At 41.1% G+C, this 23,285-nt stretch overlaps 2 protein-coding genes across 5 annotated transcripts in view; one reads left to right on the forward strand and one right to left on the reverse strand.

The window, feature by feature from the left end:
* Positions 1–1,940: 1,940 nt before the first annotated feature.
* Positions 1,941–14,406, forward strand: padi2 (peptidyl arginine deiminase, type II). 2 transcript variants are annotated; one of them, XM_071903846.2, is made up of 16 exons: positions 1,941–2,123; positions 4,418–4,589; positions 5,433–5,502; positions 5,914–5,975; positions 6,420–6,537; positions 7,520–7,672; positions 8,357–8,547; positions 9,225–9,328; positions 9,690–9,801; positions 10,783–10,890; positions 11,040–11,191; positions 11,899–12,046; positions 12,244–12,337; positions 12,435–12,514; positions 13,174–13,302; positions 13,485–14,406. In XM_071903846.2, exons 1-16 carry the CDS (start codon positions 1,948–1,950, stop codon positions 13,716–13,718), a joined length of 2,103 nt encoding a protein of 700 aa, XP_071759947.1. In that variant the 5' UTR covers positions 1,941–1,947; the 3' UTR covers positions 13,719–14,406. The 2 variants fall into 2 exon arrangements, with proteins under 2 accessions (XP_071759947.1, XP_071759948.1); XM_071903847.2 differs by lacking the exon at positions 1,941–2,123 and adding an exon at positions 3,199–3,343.
* A 152-nt stretch (positions 14,407–14,558) lies between these two features.
* rap1gapb (RAP1 GTPase activating protein b) overlaps positions 14,559–23,285 on the reverse strand; it is a 62,204-nt gene continuing 53,477 nt past the window's right edge. For 2 of the 3 annotated variants that reach the window (XM_071903933.2, XM_078283363.1), the window contains 8 exons: positions 21,687–21,818; positions 19,497–19,606; positions 18,748–18,861; positions 18,417–18,555; positions 17,823–17,925; positions 17,151–17,260; positions 16,925–16,972; positions 14,559–16,425 (listed from right to left, as the gene is read on the reverse strand). In XM_071903933.2, the coding sequence (XP_071760034.1) occupies positions 16,964–16,972; positions 17,151–17,260; positions 17,823–17,925; positions 18,417–18,555; positions 18,748–18,861; positions 19,497–19,606; positions 21,687–21,818 (717 nt within the window). In that variant the 3' untranslated portion in view covers positions 14,559–16,425; positions 16,925–16,963. The remainder of the gene's footprint in view (positions 16,426–16,924; positions 16,973–17,150; positions 17,261–17,822; positions 17,926–18,416; positions 18,556–18,747; positions 18,862–19,496; positions 19,607–21,686; positions 21,819–23,285) is intronic. The other variant, XM_078283362.1, reaches the window with a different exon arrangement.

Genomic DNA, 23,285 nt, shown 5'->3' on the forward strand with positions numbered 1-23,285 from the left:
TCATGCCTGTCAAACATTTGCACCAATTTGATTGGATTTCTGTCCAATGTGTTTTTGTAGTAGCCTAGATATTATGCCACACTTCCAAAGTTTTGCAGAACTGCTGTAATAGGAAATTATTCTCACATCCTTGTGGTAATATGTGGTGGTCTTTTTCACTTAACATGCTTGCACATGTGTTACGGGCACATTTGAATAATAATGATAGTGTTGACAGTTCTGAACTATCCAGATTTATTAAAATGCAAATAAGCTTTATTGGCATTAAATACTTCAGTATCTGTTGCCAAAGCAAAGCAGACGACAATCAATAAAAGTAGTGATAATAATAATAAAAATAATGTAACCATAGAAAATTGCAATTATTCAATCACACACAAAGAAAAAATAGAAAGTATTAGGTCAGTTGTCTCTCCTGTCTAAGGTTTTCACAGTATTTTATATAAACGGCAGCTAGAGTGGCACACTCACTTTTTTCTCCAAGGATATACAGGAGTTTTTTTGTCAAGGGGAAGTTATTCTATTGTAGGTATATTCTATTGTACTCTATTCTCTATTAGATTTATTTGATGACATCACAAATTTGATTCTTAGTTCTCTGGTTGCTGGCTTTATGAGTGAGTTGTTTATGGGGCTATATGCTGTAAATAAGGGCTATATGAATAAACATGACTTGAATTGATTTAATGTTTGCCTATCGGTAATGACTAATATGAATGTAGAGGTAGGCTATTCATGAGGGGTATTTCCTTGTAATAAACATTTTGCATGTGCTGCTATAGGTCTTCAGAATATACTGATGTCAATTTTGGCTGCGTCTTGTCATCAGACAGAAACTGATAGCACATTACATAAGTGATAGTTGAGGAGGTGGGTGTACTGTGACCTGAAGAAGTCAGAGTGAACACACGCACATCTCTTTTCTAGGTGCTGAGTCGAAATAGTTCCTTCATGCAAATTCAAAAAGACTCGCAACACTGTGGCAGCTCCCAAACGTTGTACTTTTTAATGTACTGTGACCTGCCCATGCTCTTATGTCAAATAGGCCAGTATGTGAGTACATTCAAAATACCCAGAGACAGAGGTGGGAATAGGCTGAGACCCATGTACTTTAGGCTACTTGTACTGCATTTTGATATTTGCATGTCACCTGAGGGTTGTTGACAACGAAGTACTGAAACTCTGAGACTGCATTATCACTGCACAGTATGCATTTTACTTTAGTGGGTGATAACACTGTAACCATGTGATAGATTGTGTGCTGAATGTTGAAATACTGTGTTGTCTGCTGCAGCCTCACTGTTTTTAAGATGCAAAACTAATTGCTTCAATGAGGACATTAACGTTTTCTATTCTATTCTATTATTCACCTACCTTCAAAGACACTACTGGTTCCCAAACTGTTGACATATACAGTACTATATTATATATCTCTATGAGGGTCTATATCATATATCTGTATGAGGGCCCTGGGTCCTCAGCAACTAGACAGTTCAAAGTCACCAGTATTTCATTCACCAGACGTTTGCACAGTTAAAAGATTAAATTTGGCTGTTTTATCTTAGGTTTCACCCTTTCAATTGTTATCTCCACAGCTGCAGTTATATAATTATGCCCTAATCATATCAAACGGGGCAACATCTTATCAAGTGGCGGTCCGTGGGCTAACATATTGTATATATGCTTGGGGGTCTATGGCATGGAAAGGTTTGGGAATTCCTGGACTAGAACCAAGCCTCACCACCTCACCACACCCCTACTCACCTGGGTATCAGTCTTGATACCCAGGGAATCAACATAACGCTATTTTAGTGCAAAATAAGGTGCAGGTTTGCACTTGTTTGCCTTGGAGGCAGGGTAATTCTGTCTCAAATTACAAACAGGAAAAGCGGTCATATAACAATACCACTCTACAACTCCTTTTGCAGTCTGCAGCAAACTATCACCATGAGCGTGTTTCCAGCACAAGTCTCACAGATGGCAACGGAGGTTTCTTCCTGCTTACAAAAGAAAAGAAAACTATTCGACAGCCAACAGTATCAGCGAACATTTCGTCTGGACACAGAAAAAGCCCTGAGTGCGCTCCATGTAATTGGCACCGTTTTGAAGGTGAACCTTAACAGGTAGGAAAGCACAAACAACACAAAAAAGCCTAAGTATTCATGCATTGCCTAATATGTGAAGCCTTTCAAGTAATTTTCCTTTGGCTTATCGATTTTGGAGTTATTTTTGCTTCATCTTTTTCTTTTCTTCTCGGTAGTCTTTATCCCATCGCGTGTCGACTCCTGTTGTTTAGAGACAGTCATCCTGTGGTAAAAGCTACAATTACTGTGCGTGCGAGCGTGCGTGCGTCCGTCCGTCCGTGCGTGCGTGGATATCCTACTACATAAATATCACAGCAAAGCTATAATTCTCAGCACTGGAATGTTAAGAATGATTATTAGCCTACAGTCATCCAATAAGAGATTAAAAAAAAAAAAAAGGTCTACCGTTAAGTACGATAAGGTTGAAATAAACATACTAGGAATACGAATATTAGCCTAAGGATACAAAAGTTATTTATTTATGTATTTTTATTTATGTAGGCCTATTTATTTTTGGTAGGGTCTGTCGAGAGAGAGAGAGAGAGAGAGAGAGAGAGAGAGAGAGGGAGAGAGAGAGAGAGAGAGAGACAGGCAGACAGGCAGTTAGAGAGAGAGAGAGAGAGAGAGAGGGAGAAAGGCAGTTAGAGAGAGAGAGAGAGAGAGAGAGAGAGAGAGAGAGAGAGGAGAGAGAGAGACAGGCAGTTAGAGAGAGAGAGAGAGAGAGAGAGAAAGGCAGTTAGAGAGAGAGAGAGAGAGAGAGAGAGAGAGAGAGAGAAGGCAGTTAGAGAGAGAGAGAGAGAGAGAGAGGGAGAGAGAGAGACAGGCAGACAGGCAGTTAGAGAGAGAGAGAGAGAGAGAGAGAGAGAGAGAGAGAGAGAGAGAGAGAGAGAGAGAGAAAGGCAGTTAGAGAGAGAGAGAGAGAGAGAGAGAGGAGGGGGAGGGAGGCGGAGGGGGGGGGGGGGGGGGGGGGGGGGTCAGTTGTCTGGCCAATCACCATCTCGAGGCTAAGCCTACCTGCAGCGATCATAATCACTTGCGTGGACTCGGACGCTCGTTTGCTTTCCGGGTAGATAACAGACTGCCGTCGAGTATTTAGCCTACTGTTTGCCTACAACTCTGTTTGACACACTGCGGCGGGACGACAGTGCAGCTGGACGCAGGACAACCATGATTCACCCCCGGACGCTCAGAGTAGATTATGGGAAAACTACAAAAGTCATATGCGTGGTCGGCACGGAACTTAATGCCAACATGAGCAGGTAGGCGTAGGCCCACGCACTTTACCCTGCTGGCATATAATAGGCTACTACTGATAAACTTGATTTGGGCTTGGTGGGTGACTCGCAAAATTATTGGCATTTGAGTTGGAACTGTCATTTCAGTTTCAGTTCATGTTATATTTTATTCTATTATCATTGTTATCCTAACGCACCTGAGTACCTTTTCTTTTTGTTGGACTTGACAAAAAAAGCGCAGACTTTTTCACTACTTATTTATCCTAACATGTTAGAAATGTAATAAAGCAGGCTGAACTTTAGGCTTTATGTCTCAATCTTTATTCATAATTTTACTCTTTTGAATCGTCTTTTAGTCTTGCAGCTCACTCTCAAGATTAAAGTATCAATAGACAATCAGTAATCCAATAGTATGCATTCAGTGATATTGTTTAGATTTGATCTATTGATTCTTTTTTTGTGAACTATGTAAGAATGCCCTTGTCAGCCCACATCCAGAGCACAGGCTGAGGACTGTGGGTGGATGCCATTGGTATCCAGCTCCTGGTGGTGGCAGACCTCATGGTGTTTTGTACAGAGGAGAGAGTCAAAATTAGTCCATTGTTGCTGCTGTCCAACAGAGCAACCTTTGTTGTCCCAGAAAGATGCTCATTCATATGGCCCTGTCTCTGCCAGGATAGAGTCAAAGACTATTTTGTCTAATTTCTGTTTGAATCAAAGATCTTCTGCAGTTGGCATTTGCAACTACATGGTCAATTTTTTTAGCGCTTATGTTTGTGAAACAGTCCTAATTGGTTGTTTTCATGAAATCTATATTTAAATCAATATCCTGCTCTTCTCTGCAGTACTCACTTTGGAGGCATAAAGAATATGAACTGTCTCATGCCTTTATCCTGACTGTAACTGTAACTTTAGAGCTGGCTTGCCACCTGTTGCCTGTTGAAATAGGAGCTTATGATCGCCTGCATACTGTACACTGTCAGTGCTCCTCTAAACACTCATCTGCTTTGAGATGCCGATATTTTTCATACAATACTTCTGCTTTGTGTAAACACGGCCCTTGCATGCATCACAATGTGCTGTTTGTCTTGTTCTCAGGAGTGCCCCTCCCAGCTCCAAGTTCTTCTCTGTGAAGTGTAGTCCCAGTGTCCAGTACCGGATCAGCCCGCCACCCCAGGAGACCGCCCCCCTCTCTCCCACCCCTCTCAATGGGAACTCAGTACTTCTCATCAGCATGGACCATGCCAGTCATTTTGAAAATGACAGCAAGGTAAAGTAGGCTAGACATGCACGGCCTTCGAACCTGACATTACAGTGAACTGAATTCTACTTGCTGGTTTGAATACTTGCCGGTGTGTGGAACATGGCTCTAGGCGACAAACATGTATGTTCCTGAAGATGGTGCAACTGAAACCCCACCTGGCTGGTGCATAATTATGATTCTGCCTTAAAATCTTGTGACCAAATAAATAATGTATTGTTACTCAGGTGAAGTAATGGCTGATGGACCTTTTTTGTGGCTAGGATAACAGAGTGTCATTTACAAAACCAACACATTGGCCAAAGTACACATACCTACACATTGTTCTGGAGAATTTTAAATCATCATCATATCAGAAAAAGAACTGTTCGAAAAAATGGATCATCCACAATCTGAACAGAATTATATTATTCCAATAAAATTGCAGATTCATAAATATTTTAAACATTAACAATTCTCTTTCAAACCTAGAAACCAAACAACAAAGACCCATTAGACTTTTTGGATTTCATAGCAGATTTTACAATTTTGGTTGGATTTTTACTGGAAATATATCAATGTCAAATGACCATCAGTGCTGCATTCTATATCCCCTTTATGAACTTTCTAGTGGCATAAAACCTTTATTTGCCATTATGCTGCTTTTGATGCAGAGTCTATTACTTTTCTATCAACAAGAAGAGATATGTCATGTTGAATAGAGCTCAAGAACATAATACAGTGCACAATAGGCCCACATAATCCTACATTTTTAATCTGTCATTCTACAATACTTTACATTAAATGCGATGCTTGTAATTGTCATATTGTGTATATACAGTATATAAGTGATTTTTATTTTTATTTTTTAAGCTATCTGTCCAGTACTACGGGGAGAAGAAAGAGGTCTTGGGGAGAGCAATCCTGCACCTGACAGCTGTTGGTATGTTACAGTCTGATGAAACAGCATGCTTTTAACAAAAGCAAAAGAATACCATATTATTACCTATATTTTAACATTTTACCCAAAGATGTTCCCTGTCAATGGTGTCTTTAAATGCATACCAAAATGCCAACATTATTCATGATACTGAAGGACTGTGCTTTTAAATAAATTAATTTAAACATCATATCAAGTTTTCAATAACCTAGATAAGCTCTTATCACAATTTTGAGAAACCCCAACATGATAGCAGGTGTATATTAGCTGGATGGGTCTATGTCAGCTCAGCTTCCATGGTAATATTTGGGATATTACCATGGACACAAACAACACAAACAAGATCTAGACTATCGGGAATACTTTGGGAATGCAAACACACTCGGTGATATCCAACGTGTGTCTCCCATACAGAGATCTCTCTGGATGTGGATGCTGACAGAGACGGCCATGTGGAGAGGAACAACCCCAACAAGGTGAGCTCAAACGTGTCTGTTTAGACAACAGTACACAGTCTGACACCAACTGAGGTGGTCTCTGTAAAACCCCCAACAGGTCGTACTAGAGGACTGTTCAGTTTTGCCCTGTTGCCTCGTTTGAGTTTTGTTGTCGCCGTTTAGTTTACACTATCCACTTTGTCATTTCGATTTTTTCCCCTTTGTTTTCTTCTTTAGAAGTGAAATGTTTATATAAGCCCCTTTTTCATTGCCTGCACAATCTGTTATATTTTTCTCTGTGCCTTCTGTGTTTCAACAGTTTGATATGTGCAAATAAACAAACTCTGCCTTCTAAAATCAAAGCTGGTTGACCAAAACATTTTTTCAACATTTTGATTGCCAATCTTATCAGATTCATACACACACATGTTGATAAAAGCCTTTTTCTTATGGGGTGCATCCGGTTTGTTGAACCCTCCTTAGGGATCCTGGACATGGGGTCCCAGTGGGCATGGGGCCATTCTGTTGGTCAACTGTGACTCAGAGCGCACCTATGCGAAGCAACAGGACAGCGAGCAGGCCCATATCACCAGGGTCTCAGGTAAAAGAATAAAGTCTCTTGGTCTGCCACCCGCTCTCTTGTGAACTCTCTCTCTCTTTCTCTCCCTCTCTACCATTAGCTTGCTCCTGGATGTTGTCACCACCGAGAGGCAGTCTGTATTTGCATGTGCAAAGTCAGCAGATCCAAGCAGTGATATGGGAAACTGGTTTGATAAAAAGCTTAAATCCAGGGACAGTGGTGTGAGTCTTGTGGCTGGGTTGACTAAGTAGGCCCCTCCCCTTTCTTCCCAGGAGAGAAACCAGTAGAGCTGAAATTTGATAGCAACATTTACATGAGGTCTCCATGTATGAAATAAAATCTAACCATATTTAACATAGGCCACAGTTATTGTTATTCATACTGCAGTTTTCTGTGTATGTGTTTTCCATGTATGTGCTTAGTGGCATATAGTCATGATGAATCATACCACACATCAGTGTTTGGTTTCAACACCAGAGCTGCCAGTAGGAAAAAGGAACTCCCCCCCCCCCCCCCCATTCTACACCAATGTTAGTCAATTTACCAATAATTATACAGAACAGAACAATCCAATATTGAATGCAATAGAATATAACAATCAAATAATCAAACCATATTCCATTATTATTTACAGAAAACCTTCATTAGGTTTAATTATCCTGCACTGAACAAAGGGAAGTATCAAAGATTATAATCAAAGGCCTGCCTGCCTACTCACACCTCTCATAAGCAGTCATGCAGTCATGTGCTCCCCCTCCAACACAGACTCCAACACACACTGTTCAGAAACATTAAACTGATATTTGTCAATCATGTATAAAAACAAAAACACCATTATGCATAAGAGTGAATGCACACTTCACTCAGAAAAGGTTTTCCGCATTATTTCATACTAGGTGAGTGCTCCATAACAGTTAAGACAGAAATAGAAAGCTGATGGGTGGACATACTAATGGAATGACTGCCTCTACCACCTGTAACATGAGTATTTGTGGGTGTCCAGATCTGAAGGATATGTCTGTCATGGTGCTGCGGACCAGAGGCCCCGCCAAGCTGCCGGGGGGATACAAGCTCGCCATGCACATCTCTCAGGGCGACGCAGAGAGCGTCCGGGTCTTCAGGGCCAAGTCCCCTGAAGTCACAAACAATCCCCTGAGTGAGTAAATAGTCCTGCTGTCTGCATCAGTACAGGGGTAAGGGAGCCCCCAAAACAGATGATGTAATATGCATGTGTAATTCCGCTTTTATGTCAGCTAAGGCCTTGCGCTGTTTTACAGCCATATGCAACTGGTTAATATGAGTTTTAATATATTATGAAAAGTTACACTGTCATGTATGAAATATTTTCGCTGGAAATATTTATTTCAAACTCAGTGCATTTATATTAGGGATGGGACGGTAGGCTTATCTCGCGATATGATTTGCTACCCGATGTGGGGTCCATGATTCGATACAACTTTTATTTGTTACATAAGATGTAATAAATAAAAGTTCAATGACAACAAAGTCTGACTGTGCAGAATTATGTTTATTTCTGAGACACAAATCTTTCTAACAATGGCACTGACTTGGTAGAATGTAAACAACAATTTAAAAATGTCATCACAAAGTGCAAATAATATAATTTTGATGGAGAGTTTGTGAAATTGTGATGGTCAAACCGTCTCATGTGTGATTACTACAGCAGAATAAAATGTAGCTAATATTGTGATTAGTTTTTCTGCTCCACGATACGTATTGTCACATTTTTGTATTGTGATATATTGAATTTCAATATATCGTCCCATCCCTAATCTATTTTTGACCCTTGTTTATATCAAAGTTGTCCTTACTTCTGCAGCACAGCTATTCTATGGTACGTTTGTGAAGGACTTCCCTCTGGTGCTGAGCAGCGAGGTTCTGTCCCAGGAGGTGCCGTACCTTGGGAACACTGCAGAGATGAACTTCTATGTGGAGGGCCTTAGGTTCCCCGACAAAGACTTTGATGGGCTCGTCAGCATCAACCTCAGTCTGTTAGAGCCCATCTCTCCGGTAAGACCTGCAGCATGGGGTCCACAGTTTTACATGTCTTTGTTTTATCTTTCACCGTGGCTTCTTTTATGTTTTATCTTCCTTTTTTACACTGTAGTTTTCATGTAAAGCAGTTTCGGCTTTACATACATTTTTGCTGGTTAGAAAATGTTGTAATAGTAGTAGTACTAGTAGTAGTGCTAGTATTAGTACAGTTTTAGATTACATTTTTGTAGTCTGATTACTTTTTCATTACATTCAGATTACATTTCTATAATCCAAATAATTATAGATTACATTTAGATTACATTTTTTTGTATTGAGATTACTATTACATTACATTTAGATTACATTTTTGGTAGTCAGTATACTTTCTGATTGCATTTAAATTACATCTGTGTAGTCAGATTACTCTTTGATTACATGTAGATTACAGTTTCATAGTCAGATTACTTTTTGATTACATTTAGATTACATATCTGTTCAGATTACTAAATTTAGATTCCACTGCCTATGCGATAACTATGCAATAACAGTATCTCTCTTTGAAAGTTCACTCAGCTTCTTACCTAATTAGTGTTCTTATAATCACAGCTCAAAGTGATCAAAAGCAGATTCAACATATATAGACATCAGAGGAGGAGCATGGCCAGTTCCCCTCCTGCGCTCACCCAGCAGCTCCTCTGTTGTTTTGGCAGGGTTTCCCTGAGACGCCCATTTTCACAGACAGAGTGGTGTTCAGAGTGGCACCGTGGATCATGACACCCAACACCCTCAACCCTGTGGAGGTGTTTGTTTGCAGGTGAGAGCAGACTGACGTTGATGATGATGATTGTGTGAACAGGATTTTACAGTGCTGCCGTTTTAGTAGCATGTGCTCCTAAATGTCATCTCATGCTATCTAGAAAAAAAATGAATAAAAGTGCACATATGTGACTTGGATCAGCATTTTTGACTACACAATCATGTTCTCTTAAATATTTCATTTTTTGGAGTTGTTGAATATTTGATTGTTTAATTTTACCCTTGAGAATTGTAGTAATGTTGAAATGTTGACGGTGCTGGTAATTATAATTTGGAAATGCAAAAATGCAGAAGCCTTTGAAGTCTGCAGTGACTTTTACATTTTAAGATTGCTGTTTCACATGTGGTTACCTTCTCAGCACAAACGATAACTACCAGTTCCTAAAAGGAATGAGGAACCTTGTTCAGAAGAGCGGGTACAAGCTGAAGGTTTGCCATGAGTACATGAACAGAGGAGATCGCTGGATGCAGGTAAGGAAACTAAATGTGAATTTTAATGTGTGACACTTTCAGGTAGATTTTCAAAAGAAGCAGTCATTGCATACTGTGTGTGTGTGCTCTGCATCCACATTTGCACCAATCTTTGGGGTGACCATTTAAAATAAAAAAATAAAAAAATAAAAAAAGTCCTGTTGTGGAAGGGTGATCACTTTCTGCAAGGCCTTTCTCAAGGATTCCTCCATGTCCATGATTCCTAATGAAGTTTTTTTGGAGTTTTTCCTTGTTCTCAATGATGATCTAAGGTTGGGTGAGGGTGTCATTTTTCATTTATTGTGGTAAAATATTGCAGTGTGAAGCCTTTTACTGCAGCTGTGATTAAGGGCTACATACATAAATGACTTGACTTGACTGTCTGTGCGCTACATGAGAACCCAATCAGACTTTCGCATCACATCTTTTAACTTCTCTTTTAACTTTTATCTTTTAACTAAATACAATGGAAATTATAATTGCATGTACTATTGTCTCTGCAATCAAAAACACAAAAACAATTTTAAAATTCCTTCCTTCCTTCATTTGCAGAATGTTGAATGAAGGCCCTTCCCCCATTTCAGTGCAGGTGATTGTGGGTTGTAGAGGAAAATTCAGCTTTAGCTTCTCTTGAAATGTAACAAGTCAAGTCAAGTCAATTTGTATAATCCTTAATTACAGTTACAGCCTCAAAGGGCTTCTCAACGCTCAGTGAAAACAAGGAAGAATTCAGATGAAAACCACATTAGGAAAAAAACATTGGAACAAACAAGCTTCTTCTGAACAGTGGCCTCTTGGTTTTCCAGTTTTCTCAAACCCACCGATTCAAAGAGATCTGATAAGACGTTAGATGTGAATTTTTAAAGCATCAGTACAGTTATTTTCAAAAGCTCTGATAAGGATTGAAATGAATGGTAAGAGAAGGTGTGCTTCAGAACAGCAACAATACAAATCGTCTGGTTGGACTGTTTTCAAATCCAGGATGAGCTGGAGTTTGGTTACATCGACTCTCCCCACCACTGGTTCCCTGTCGTTCTGGATTCCCCTCGAGACGGAAAACTCATGGACTTTCCATACGATGTGCTCCTGGTGAGAGACAGGCTCAAATTTGTCTTCATTCAAATCTTTGGAGATTAAATATGCTTATAAGATTGGAAACGTGCTGAGAGCAGCACTTTTCTGTGAAGGGCGTGGCGGGGTTGTCTCTCGACTTAACCGATCACTCTCCACCTCCTCAGGGCCCAGACTTCGGCTACGTGACGAGAGTAGCTAACAACGAGGTTGTGAGCAGCATGGACTCGTTTGGGAATTTGGAGGTTAGTCCTCCTGTCAGTGTGAACGGGAAGAACTACCCCCTGGGCAGAATCATCATCGGTGTGGCCTTCCCTACGTAAGTGTGTAACATAGTGTATAACATATGAAAACCACATTGGAAATAAGTTTTGGGAACTTAATGTGTTATCCTTGATGATTTTAATGAATGCATGACTGATGGCTGTGCATTATTTTTGATTATCAAATAAACAAAACAAAACAAATCCAGAGCTGGAGAATCATTGACTTATATATACTTATATATGAATCAAAGTTTTACCCTTTCTTGCCCTGATGAAGACCTTATGGTCATCTAAGCCATGACAATAAAGGCTTTTTAAATTTCAAGCTTTTAGTCTCTTCCCTCCTCGCTGGGTTAAGAATGCCTTGGACTTTGTATATACAGCTCAAGAGTTTACTTTTTTTCTCACTGGAGGTTTTCAATCTTAGAGCTAATACAGTTTTCTAAAGGTTTACTGTTTTTCATAAATTTCAGGAACTGTTGAATATTGAAACTTTGAATGACGTTTGTCTTTTGAATGACATTGTCTTTTTTTAGTCAGAAATACATAAATTGTTTTCCAGGAACTGTTGGTCATCACTTAAGTGACGCAACTTTGAATGACATTTTTCTTTTGAATGTTTTTTCTTAGTCAGAAATACATAAATTGGTTGCTGGTTACTAAATTCATTTTCCTCAGCACAGAATTATTTACAGTGAATACGCTGATTCAGAACGTGTGACAGAAGAAATGTTAAGCTAGTTACATCTCTTTCTTAAAGGGCATCTCAAGGACGCAACATGACCAAAGTAGTTCAAGACTTCTTGTGGGCCCAGAAGGTTCAGGAGCCCATCGCCCTGTTCTCTGATTGGCTCCTTGTCGGCCATGTAGATGAATTCATGACTTTTGTCCCTGCACCTGACAGAAAGGTAAATACCGCTATTAAAAGTGCTACTCTGAAATAAGGAACAGCGAGAAGAAAGGAGGCCTTTAGCTGTTAACTGATCGATATTGACAAGCTGAATTGAATGCAGTGTGCTCTCCCTGTGTACGTGGCGTGATTGCATTAGCCGTCAGGATACGAGACAGCCAGTGTTATCTTTGTCTCTTGTGTGTCTCTGTGCAGGGTTTCCGGCTGCTGCTGGCGAGCCCGGACGCAGGCTACAAACTATTCAGAGGCTTACAGAACGATGGCCACGGACAAGCCATAATGTTTGAGGGTAAGCCTTTCTTTAATGTCTCATCTGTAGCATCAGTGCTTACCATCAATAAACGTACCGCTTATGTGTAACACTGAATACTCTGTCAACACAAAAGGTCAGGGAGAAGCGGAAGAGATTACAGTGGATGCGATACTTAAAGATGAAATTCTCCAAGCCGAAAATAACTACGTCCAGGTGAGTGGGATCCTACGGTCGGACTCAAAGAAATTTGCCAGCCCATTTGTGTGTTCAAGCTGTCTTGCTCCTGGTGTGATTTCTTATTAATCGACTTCCCACAGTGTTGAAAAACCTTAAAAAGTTACAGAAATGGAAACTTATTTTTCAAGCCCAGAAAAGATGATGAAAGATTAAACATAATCGGTGAAGTGCCAGCATGAAGTTCGGCTGCTGGTAGATCTACTTTCCTTTGAAGCAAAAATAGCCCAAACAAAAAATTTCCCAAGTACACGAGGCCCAAGTGATGAAGTAGAAATTGTAGCGAGCCAAAACAACAAGAACATTCAAATCTGCTGTTCAACCATAAAACTGCATCATTTGAACATACTGCAGATGCTGCCAAACATTTGCCATGGAATTTGAGCTATTTGCCATAGAATATTGATTTGAAGAATATTGGTTTAAAGAGTCCATAATAAAATTAGGAACATGAAAGGGAAAAAAAACCTTCCAGGGGATTAACCGGTGGCAATTTAACAGCACATTCATATTTCAAGACATAACATAGTTGTGGACCCAAATCATGGAATTTTATTAGCAAAAATGAGTTGGAATCCCATGTATTTTACAGTATATTGCACTGTATGATGTTCGTCTTACTGCCCACTGTTCCCCAGAGCTGTATAGACTGGAACCGGGACGTCCTGAAGAGAGAGTTGGGTCTGGACGACGAGGACATCATCGACCTGCCAATCCTCTTCAAGCTGCCGGAGATGAACAGAGCAGTGGCCTACTACCCAGACATGGTGCGTTTGACACCATACATATTACTTACTTGTGAAGTGGAAGTATAGTTTCATACAGGTGTGCAATCAAAAGTAGCTGCCATGTTCCATTTTACATGGTTGTGATGGCAGTGGAATCAGGAGGTAAATCTAGGAGCTGATAACATAACTGTGCCACATCATGTTACTCTCTCCTTTTCCAGGTGAACATGATCGTGTTGGGGAAAAACCTGGGCATCCCGAAGCCGTTTGGGCCCAAGGTGAACGGGCGCTGCGCCCTGGAGGCGGAGATGTGCTCGCTGATGAACGGCCTGGGGCTCAGCTGCACATTCATCGACGACTTTGCCTCCTACCACATGCTGCTGGGAGAGGTGCACTGCGGCTCCAACGTCCGCAGGGAATCCTTCGACTTCAAGTGGTGGAACCTGGAGATGTGAGGCGCCGTTCGGACCGGCGTGAGGAACAAGTTAGGCAGTTAGGTTAGGCAGGTAGACAGAGGCGAGAAAGGGGTTTAATCAATCAGCAAAAGGGTTTGTTTTCAAAATACTAGGCATCTATTTTAGGATAAACATCATCTTAAATTCATGATTCAGTACCTTTCATAGAGTAGATCCAGTTCAGAATCATTTTGTCAAAGCCTTACATTATCTACTGTCTTTTAATTTTGTCTCTGGAATATGTTTTCAAATCTCATTGTGTAACGAAACTTCATGTAACCACAAACGAGCTGTGATGAACAATTAGCACAGAGGCCCCACATTTTTTACGCACCTTCATCTTTATTAAACATTTTTGGCTTTATTTACAAACGGGTGAAAAGCAATATGTACAAACAAGACTTTCGAACAAGGGCTTAAGCAGACTGTTGACAATAACAGAAATACAATCATCTGAATCAAGCACATAGAAGATTGACTCCCAATCTGTTGTTTGGATTGGCCATTGGCATGTACAAGCACAGTGAGATGAATGGAACCACATAGTGATGTGCTGTAATATCAAACAGCCACAAGAGGGCACAATCCAACTACTCAAGCATTTCCAAAGTCCAGTGGAAAAGGTTTGAAATATTAACATTTAATATTCTTGAGTTTGAATGCCTGTAATAAAAACATAAATATGTAATTATTTCCCATCTTTTTCTATGCCACTTTACTGTAGAGTCAATTGCAAAGATTTAGTTTAATCTTTCAAGTGATTTTTACCCATAAATAGATAAATATATAGACTGTGTTTGCATTTGTTCCAGTGTCTTAAACTACTTTTTCTACTTTCACACAAGGGCTGAATGTCAATGTAACAATTCCAGTACAGACAATTAAATCTCATATCTACTTGAGTCATTTCACTGAAATAAAAGTTATGAAAACAATGTCTCATATCAGTTATTTTCTTCATAGTAATTTGAAGAGAGGAAAAGGTGTCTCTGGTCAGGTAGGATGCTTCACACAAGACTGCAGGTTACTGTGGCCAGGGGTCAACACAGTATCACCATTCATTGCAGCAGATATGTACAGATGAATACATATCTGTCTAGTTTTACATTCAAGCCAGCTGGCGATGCACACCATGGGACAAGACCCTCCTTCCAAGCTGCTTACGCGACACAATCATTATAAAGGCAACTTCAAGACATGTCACAGTGTAATTCATATTCAGCAACAAGTCAGGTTTTTCAAAAGGTCAGCAATTATAAGTATAACTCACTGAAAATGTACTGAAAGTGTAACTGAAAATGTAGTGCTTTATGTAGCATACATATATTGCACATTTAAATAAACCAGGAAACTATGGCATTTGGCTCTCTGTCAGCAATGTGCGCTGCATCTGGAGACGTTGGCTGGTTTTCAACGAAACACAAAATCACAGGGACAACACCTCTATGTCAAGCATGGCACCAGAGTACAGAGGGAGGTTTTTGGCAAGCAGATTTACACCATGCACAGTACTGTTGAATACACGCCCATACACATATATCAAATCAACAAGTGGTTTATGATAAAGAGCAGTTGGAGACGAAGAAGTTATAAACAACAGTATCTTGGAATGTGGATTCAGGATGCCTGCAGTTGGCTGGGGCACCAAAATATTCAAGTGTTTAGTCCACAAGCCTATAGACTCAATAGAGCCATTAATTGTGGCAAAATAGGTGGAATTCAGCACTTCGTCATGTATTTCATGTATTAATGATCTGATGGGATTGATAATTAAGATCAGATTTACTGTGGTACAAATCAATTTTGAATTAAAAAAAATTGTAGACACATTTTCTGTGGAACTGCCTTTTTATATTTTGCCTGGGAGGAGGGAGTTTGATGTTATTAAGCCACCAACAGCATCATAAAAGTGCCCTCTATCAAAAACATGACACATCTACTAAAACTGTCATCCACCAGACAAACATCCACCGGAATACTCAGAAGAAGAAGAATAGATCATCAGTAAAACACAAAACTTGGCCCGACAGACTGCCACACACACACACACACACACACACACACACACACACACCTGGTACATCAAGTCTAACCAATGTACAATAACACAATGTATGACATAGAAAAAGCATCTGTCTCTATAGTGCAACTCTCCTCCCTATATACCCACTACTTCATTAGCTAAACAAATACCATTTGTTTGATCACTCCTCCCGTTTTCTTTCACTTCTCTTTCAGTCAGAAGATGAAACCCTGCTCAAATCCTGCTCTTCAAAACAGGACACAGGACATGGAAGTGTTTACAATAAGAACCACAGGGCCAGACTCAGCCTTCAGAGCCTGCTGGCCTGAAGAATGAGTGAGCGGGCGGACTTTTTCTGCTAAGCCAGCTGACGGACGACCGTCAGAAGTGATGCTGTGGGTGTGGAAGTCCTCTGGAGCAGGGTGCTGGTCACCCTTCTCCTTTCCTGTGCGCTAAGCATTTGGAGAGGGGGTCCACATGGAGCTGGAATGAGGGCTATAGGTACATACAAGTCCATGGAGCTGGGTGTCTAGTCAAGACAGGCGGCAGATCCATGCCAGAAACACAGAGAAACATCTGTCAGTCTCTCACACCTGGCCTCTAACTCTGCTCCTCCTCTGCGTCGGTGGTGGAATTCACATGCCCTCGCCTCGTCTCTTGCAAGGGATGCCTCTTATGGGAATGCTGCGGGAGGGCGGAGGAAATGAGGGGTGAGTTAAATGGAAGCAGGTGTGTGAGGGTTTATGAGAGAGAGCAGAGAAAGAACGGGCAAAAATTACTTTATAGTCATAATAATAATAATAATATTAATAATGACTGTATTTATATAGCACTTTTCTAAACAAAGTTACAAAGTGCTTTACATAAAAATAACAGACAAGAAGAATACCAATTCCAATAAAACACAAGGGATAAGCGAAGCAAAAATATAACGAATATATTGAATAAAAGAGCCAAATAATAGTTAAAACCAATAAAACCATAAAAAACAAATAAAACCATAAAAACAAAGATAAAACACAGGTAAAGGGAGTAGATAAAAGAATACATCAATAAAACTATGAGAAGGCCTTTGTATAAAAGTGAGTTTTAAGACTGTTGTTAAGACTGTTGTTAAGACATGCTGTTGTTAAGCAGCCCCAACATCATGCCCTAGCAGATAATACAAACTCCCACAGCTAACCTGAAAATGGACATCCATGTAGTGATCAATGGAGAGAGGCTAACAGTTCTGCACACAGACATGGAGAAAAGGACCACATTAATGTCAACGAATACAACAACAACAACAACAACACAACACAACACACGCCAGTGACCATTCATTCAAGTGACTTTGTAAAAAACTGTATATGAAGCCAAACCAGATGACTATGACCTAATGACTGATGCCAAGCAGTTTGTCTCACCGATGAGGACTTGTGCTCCTGCGAGGAGCGCTCTGTCTTGGGCCGGCTGTCTGTCCCTTTTGGCTCTGATCCCTTCATTCCGTCGGGCTGCTGCTGAAGACGCGAAGGTGCTAGAAGGAACGAGACAGATGCGCGGCTGTCAAGGCTGATAAACTCAACCGCATAACGCTGCCAGCTGTTCTAGCTGAGGAAAGGATATCCCAGTATGTGAAAGATTAATGGTTCAAAAAGAATCATTACTAATTGAAAAAGACAGTGTGCAGTATAGCACAAGTTTGTGTGTGCATCACAGATAACTTTGCAACACTGTGCTGTTTAGGTGGCGTAAGCTCAATAGAGAATTTTTTTAACCTTCATTTACCTAGGAATGGTTTGCTGAGTATACATGCTCTATTTCATACAGTTACACACATTCAGGAGGCGTCCATGCATAGCCGTGCGCTGTTGGCGCTGAGCTCTACTGGTGCAGCCGAGGGCAAAGTGCCTTTGCTCAAGGCCACTTGGATATTAGTTTTTGAGGAAGGGAAGAGTGTTACTCTTTAATCTTTCCCGTCCAGATATCCTCAGCTGCTCTGGAGATGTGAAATGGCGACTTTCTGGTAACTTGCCTGCTTCTCAAACCCTCAGGCTACCACTGCCCCAGTAAAACAAGACTCTTTCTCCTGACCTCACCTGGAGAGCTTCCCTGGCTGGTGCTGCACACACTGTCCTCCACCCAGGAGCCGTACACAAATGAGTCCCTCTTGTGTGGTGTCCCAGCAGAAGATAGACTTTCCTGTAGCAGGCATTCAAAAAGTCAGAAATATCTTCCTTTTTTTTTTAAACTTACAAGGTATAATAAGGACAAGTTATCAGGGGACAATCACAGCTTCACTGTGCAGCCATGCTGTGCCAATCCATTTGGTTTAATTTTGCTGTTTACTGTGATTATTTTTTGGTGTAAATGAAAGCAATGCATTAGAAAATTAATATATCACTGTGTATGTCTAAATACATTTTGGAGACACCTGTCATAACTGGAGATGTGGTGTTCTATTATGCTAACCATCAAATCATTGCAATCTCATATCCCATGTTTGTCTTGTTCACAGCTCAAAGCTCTAACCAAACTTTATTTTTTCCGGAGGGAAAGCTAGAAAAATGCTAATAGAAAAACAAAGACGTCACCAGCCGTCACCAAGCGTCTCCTATCTTGAGTTACAACATGCAAAGTGACACATGCACTTTCGTTATGTGCCCCCGCCGCCGACCCCCGTCTTCACCCACCAGTCCAGTGTCATACTCGTCCATGGCCTCATGCTCGTCGTGCTCCTCCACGACGCTGGCGAAGCTGCTGGCATTGGAGGAGGAGCGGGAAAGGTCCTGAGCCTCGGGGATGGACGGAGCCCTGCAACACATGGCCGAACTACACACCTGGGTCACTCTGACCGCACAAACACACTCTATTTACAATACATTCACTTGCTGTCTCTCAAAAGTGACAATTAGGGAATAAAAAAGGGATAAATAGTGCCACAGCGTCATAATAGCTAACTGTTGTTGTCCATATCTAATGACAATGGTATAGTATTAGAAATTGAATTCAAACAATAGTCACCTATTCTTAGTGATAGGCACCTCTGGAGAACTGTGACTGGAGGAGTTCTCTGATTTGTTTTCCTGTGAGATGTAGCTGTCCGGGGTCCTCTGGGTGCTGGGGGACACCTCCCGGCTTCAGGACAGAAGGGTAGAGATGGAGGCATCAAAATGGGCTCATTCACCAATAACAATGATTTTGTTTTGGACGGACATTTCATGAATGTTTATGACACATTCATAGCACTTGGACACGAGCTTCATAATAGTGATGTGGCACTTGTATCACTAACTAGCAAGTGTGGGGAGGAGAGGGTGCCGCTACTTTGCAATTGCTGTGAAGATTTTTATTTCTGACATTGTTGCTCAGTAAAGTGACACACTGCTCCACAAGTATTACATGACCACCAAATGAACACTGAAGGATTGAATCAGGATATTCATGCATGCATGTAGCTGTTATGGTTTTTATGAAGCTCTTGTTCCATTGTTATGAAGATGTTACAATCTGGAATTCATGTAAAACCCTAACAATATTTATTATTAAATGAAAGAACCTCCAAAGCACCACTTCACTCCGCGACAAAGGAAATAAAAAGACGCTGATCATCCGCCTTCTGAATCAAAATAACCATGAAACAAGAGAATATACAGTATCTTACAGTAAATCTTGCAATAGCTGAGTTCCTCATTTTCATTTCCTACTTCCATCTGCCACCGCCCTATTCTGTATTCTCTCTGCTCTGCTCTTGTTCTGCTCCGTCCTCTCACCTTCTCTCCTGGACCTCCTGGATGTTCTCGATGCCAATGGCACTGCTGCGGCGGGAGCTGAAGGGCCCAGACTTTTTCCTGGTTGGACTTTTCCCAGGAATGATCAATGACTAGCAGTGAGTGGGGAGAGGGAAGTCAGACACACCTTGGGGACTGTAAAACCCATTTATAAACCACAGCATAATCATATACGATGACAAGGTAGGCGACTGGAAATGAAAGGTATCTAAAAATGAACTTTGGATGTGATATGAGCGTGAGATAAATAGTGAGATAATGCGATGAAACATGTTTGGCAGCATGTTTTACGAATCCGTGACTCACTGACTCTGGACGCAATGGAATGCGAAACATGAAACAATAAAACTCCACAACAATGAAGCAATGAAGTCATCTACCTTGTAACACCATATAAATCAAGTACGTCAAGTATCAGATTTATAGCATCCTGAGGAAAATGAGCTATGACACTCCTCAGTGTGTGATGGATGATTCCCTTTTTGCCACGAATACATGGATATAAGATGGTTTAGGTGTGAATGAATGAACTGAATTTATCCTTAAAAATCATACCTAAACAAACGTCATGACAACTTATTGCACCTCCAAAAGAGCTAAATATCTAAAAACCTCTCACAGCCATGGGAACTGAAACACTATGAATAGGCACATCTGAAACCAAAAACAGGGTAACGACTAACTGCACACTTGACAAGTATGTTACATTATGGAAAGACAACAGCAAAGACTAGAGACAGGAACAGCAAACAAGAAGGGAGAATTATACATGAACCTCTTCTATTGTTCCTATCCCTATGGCACTGCCTCGGCGTCCATATTTACTGGGACTTTTCCCTGGGACAAGCAATGACTGAGCCACACAAGACATAGAAAGCACAGAGAGAGAGAGAGAGAGAGAGAGAGAGAGAGAGAGAGAGAGAGAGAGAGAGAGAGAGAAGACAGATTGAAAAAGCAAGGGAGGAAGGAAAAAAAGAACACATCATAAGATCTCATGCACACAGCACGGAGAATTTAAACGGTAAGGTGCAAAAGAGTTTGAAAAGGAGCTCGCAGCACGACTTAATACAGAGGACATATTGAGGAGACAGTGCGAAGCGGTTTAGAGCAAAAGCAGGCTGGGGTCCAACACAAGAGGGTACAGCAGGAGGCGGAGTGCCACCAAGGCAGCGGGCATGTCGGCAGTTTGTGGCCTGAGGGATACAGGTCTGTTTAGTGAAGCATTCAGAAGGAGAAAAAGGCAGGGGGGGGGGGGGGGGGGGGGGGGGGGGGCTGACACAATCCAAAAAAGTTAGCTTTTAGAATATGGTTTTACTCATTTTAGAGATGGGATTAATTTAGATCCAATTCAAAATCCTGTCAATGAGCAAATTCCAAACGGTAATGAATTTCGAAAACATTTTTGAATCGTCAATGAGAAATCTGAGCTGGCAGAACTGAAATACAATTGACCCCATCTCTAAAAGAGACACCGCAAAACAGGACAGTGTGCTCCTTGTATTCGAGGCGTGTGCCGTGCTTGTTCTTCAGCCAAACATGCACATGTTATACAAGGCTGCGTAGAGAAGTTGTAACATTTACAAGAGGAAACAGTCATGACAAAGCAACAGTAAGGAGGGAGGGAATCTGGGTAGTCAAACAGCAGCTACACTAAGCTCACCTTAACACTCGAGAGGATACAGGCTATACTGGGGCTCACAAACAAAGAAAGTCATCTACATCTGGCACATCTGGCACATAGTGTTGAGGAGGAGTCTTTGGATTCATTCCACCATGGATACACATTTTTTAACACAAACATCATCCTAGTTTTGTGTTTGTCACACCATGTGATGTTGAAGGTTCGCTTACAACAGATGGGAAATGAATGAAAGGTTGAATGACTTGCGCTGTTAATTTGTAATTTACTGAAAGCACTCAAAGCAATAAATGGAAGCAGGCAATCAGTAGAAGCTACTTTAGTACAAAGCAAGAGTGAATTAAAAATGTCAGGAATGAAAGTGAGTGGTTTGATGATAAAGACAAATAGGAGTAGATTGCTAAAGTGCTGTCTATGAGAAAGGACAGGGGAAGAAGTGGGTGTGTGTGCGTATCCATTTGTGCATGTTTGTGTGTATGTACAGTATGTGTGACGTTAGATGGGCCTCAGGTGAACCAAAAGGGGCTACTTACTATCCCTGGGGTTTTGGGGCTCTCTGCGGGATTGTGGGTAAAGCTGCCACTGTGACTAGTGGAGACTGTGTGTGACTTCTTGTTACTGAGGCCCATGGCGTCCATAGACTGGCTTCTGCTGCGGATCACCCGCTACAGAGAGAAACGAGGAAATACTGTCAGTGGATCCACTTTGATGCCATGTGGAAACCTAACACACTGACATATATTTCAAAAAAATACCACACATATATGTGAATGTATGTTCAAATAAAGTCCCAAAATATGCTTAAATTTTGCATTTTGGCAATTTTGTAATTTTTTTTGACATATATGTACATATTAGTAAATGTGTTGATAAAAAACAATTAATATATCTTTATGTTTTACTAATACTACACTGTTACTAGTGTTAACCTCAAATATTTCAATTTCACTACAATGACAAAGATATTGAAAAATGTCTTCTTTTTTTAATAGATTTGCTCATATTGGCCCATGGATGTTTGGTACTTTGTTTAACATATGTCAGTATAATATATATAATATATAATATATTTCAGTATAGGTGCTGACCCAGACTGACCATACACCCTAACTAGATTCTGAGCCTGGGTGAAGTCTTTGTATACAAGAATATTCCTGGTGCATAAATTTGCCGATTCTCTGAGGACACAGATGTGTGTGTGCACGTGCGCTCATGTTTGTGTGTGCTTGTGTGTTTGTATATATGCATGCAGGACTAGTTATGCTTGTGTGTATGCAGCACTATTCTTTGAACACTTAGGGGCAGTGCAGATCAACTGGGAGGAGGGAGAATGTTTTTCAGAGGTTAAGCCCAGTGTTTGGCAGAGGTTTACAGAAGGTCTGAGAGAGTGCAGGCTTTGTGGAGGAGGAGGAGGAGGATGAGTGCACGTCTCCTCTCTCCTTAGTAGCTATTTAGGATTAAGCGGCAAGAGTAAATCCATCGTGGGGTATTGTGCAATGGGAGGTGGAGGTGAGAAAGAAAGAGAGAGAGAGAGAGAGCGAGTGAGGGAGTCCAAGAGAAATAGAGAAAGGAGCAAGTGAGAGAGACAGCAAGACAGCAAAAATCCCCACAGGTAGACAGAGGCAGAGAGAGAGAGAGAGATGGGATTAGAGGGCAAGGGTAAATCTATGCAGAGGTACTGTAAGAGAGAGAGAGAGAGAGAGAGAGAGAGAGAGAGTGAGAGAGAGAGAGACAGAGAGAGAGAGAGAGAGATCTCCACAGGTAGAAAGTAGGTAAAAAGAGGCACAGATGGGATTATAAAGCAAAGGTAAATCCATATAGAGGTACTATGTGGAGGTGTGTGTGTGTGTGAGTGAGAAAGAGAGAGAGAGAGAAAGTAGGTAGAGAAAGTAGGTAGGAAGAGGCGGAGATGGGATTATACAGCAGATCCATACAGAGGAATTGCGTGGAGAGAGGGGGGCAGAAAGAGATTGGGGGGGAGACAATTATATCGAGAGAGAGAGAGAGAGAGAGAGAGAGAGAGAGAGAGAGAGAAGGGTCGAGATCTGAATGGAGAGCCAGAGAAGGGCAGAAAAGATGGAGTGGGAAACAGACAGCTGGAGACGCAGAGAGAGGGGAGAAAAACAGCGAGG

The sequence above is a fragment of the Centroberyx gerrardi genome, chromosome 5, assembly GCF_048128805.1.
Source record: "Centroberyx gerrardi isolate f3 chromosome 5, fCenGer3.hap1.cur.20231027, whole genome shotgun sequence".
In the NCBI taxonomy this organism is placed as follows: domain Eukaryota; kingdom Metazoa; phylum Chordata; class Actinopteri; order Beryciformes; family Berycidae; genus Centroberyx; species Centroberyx gerrardi.

Excerpts from the sequence above, each read along its gene's own strand:
- padi2 (XM_071903846.2), top strand. The coding sequence starts at position 1,948 with ATGAGCGTGTTTCCAGCACAAGTCTCACAGATGGCAACGGAGGTTTCT. Across the intron at positions 9,802-10,782 it reads GAGGAGATCGCTGGATGCAG|GATGAGCTGGAGTTTGGTTA; the intron begins GTAAGGAAACTA and ends TTTCAAATCCAG. Across the intron at positions 11,192-11,898 it reads ATCGGTGTGGCCTTCCCTAC|GGCATCTCAAGGACGCAACA; the intron begins GTAAGTGTGTAA and ends TCTTTCTTAAAG.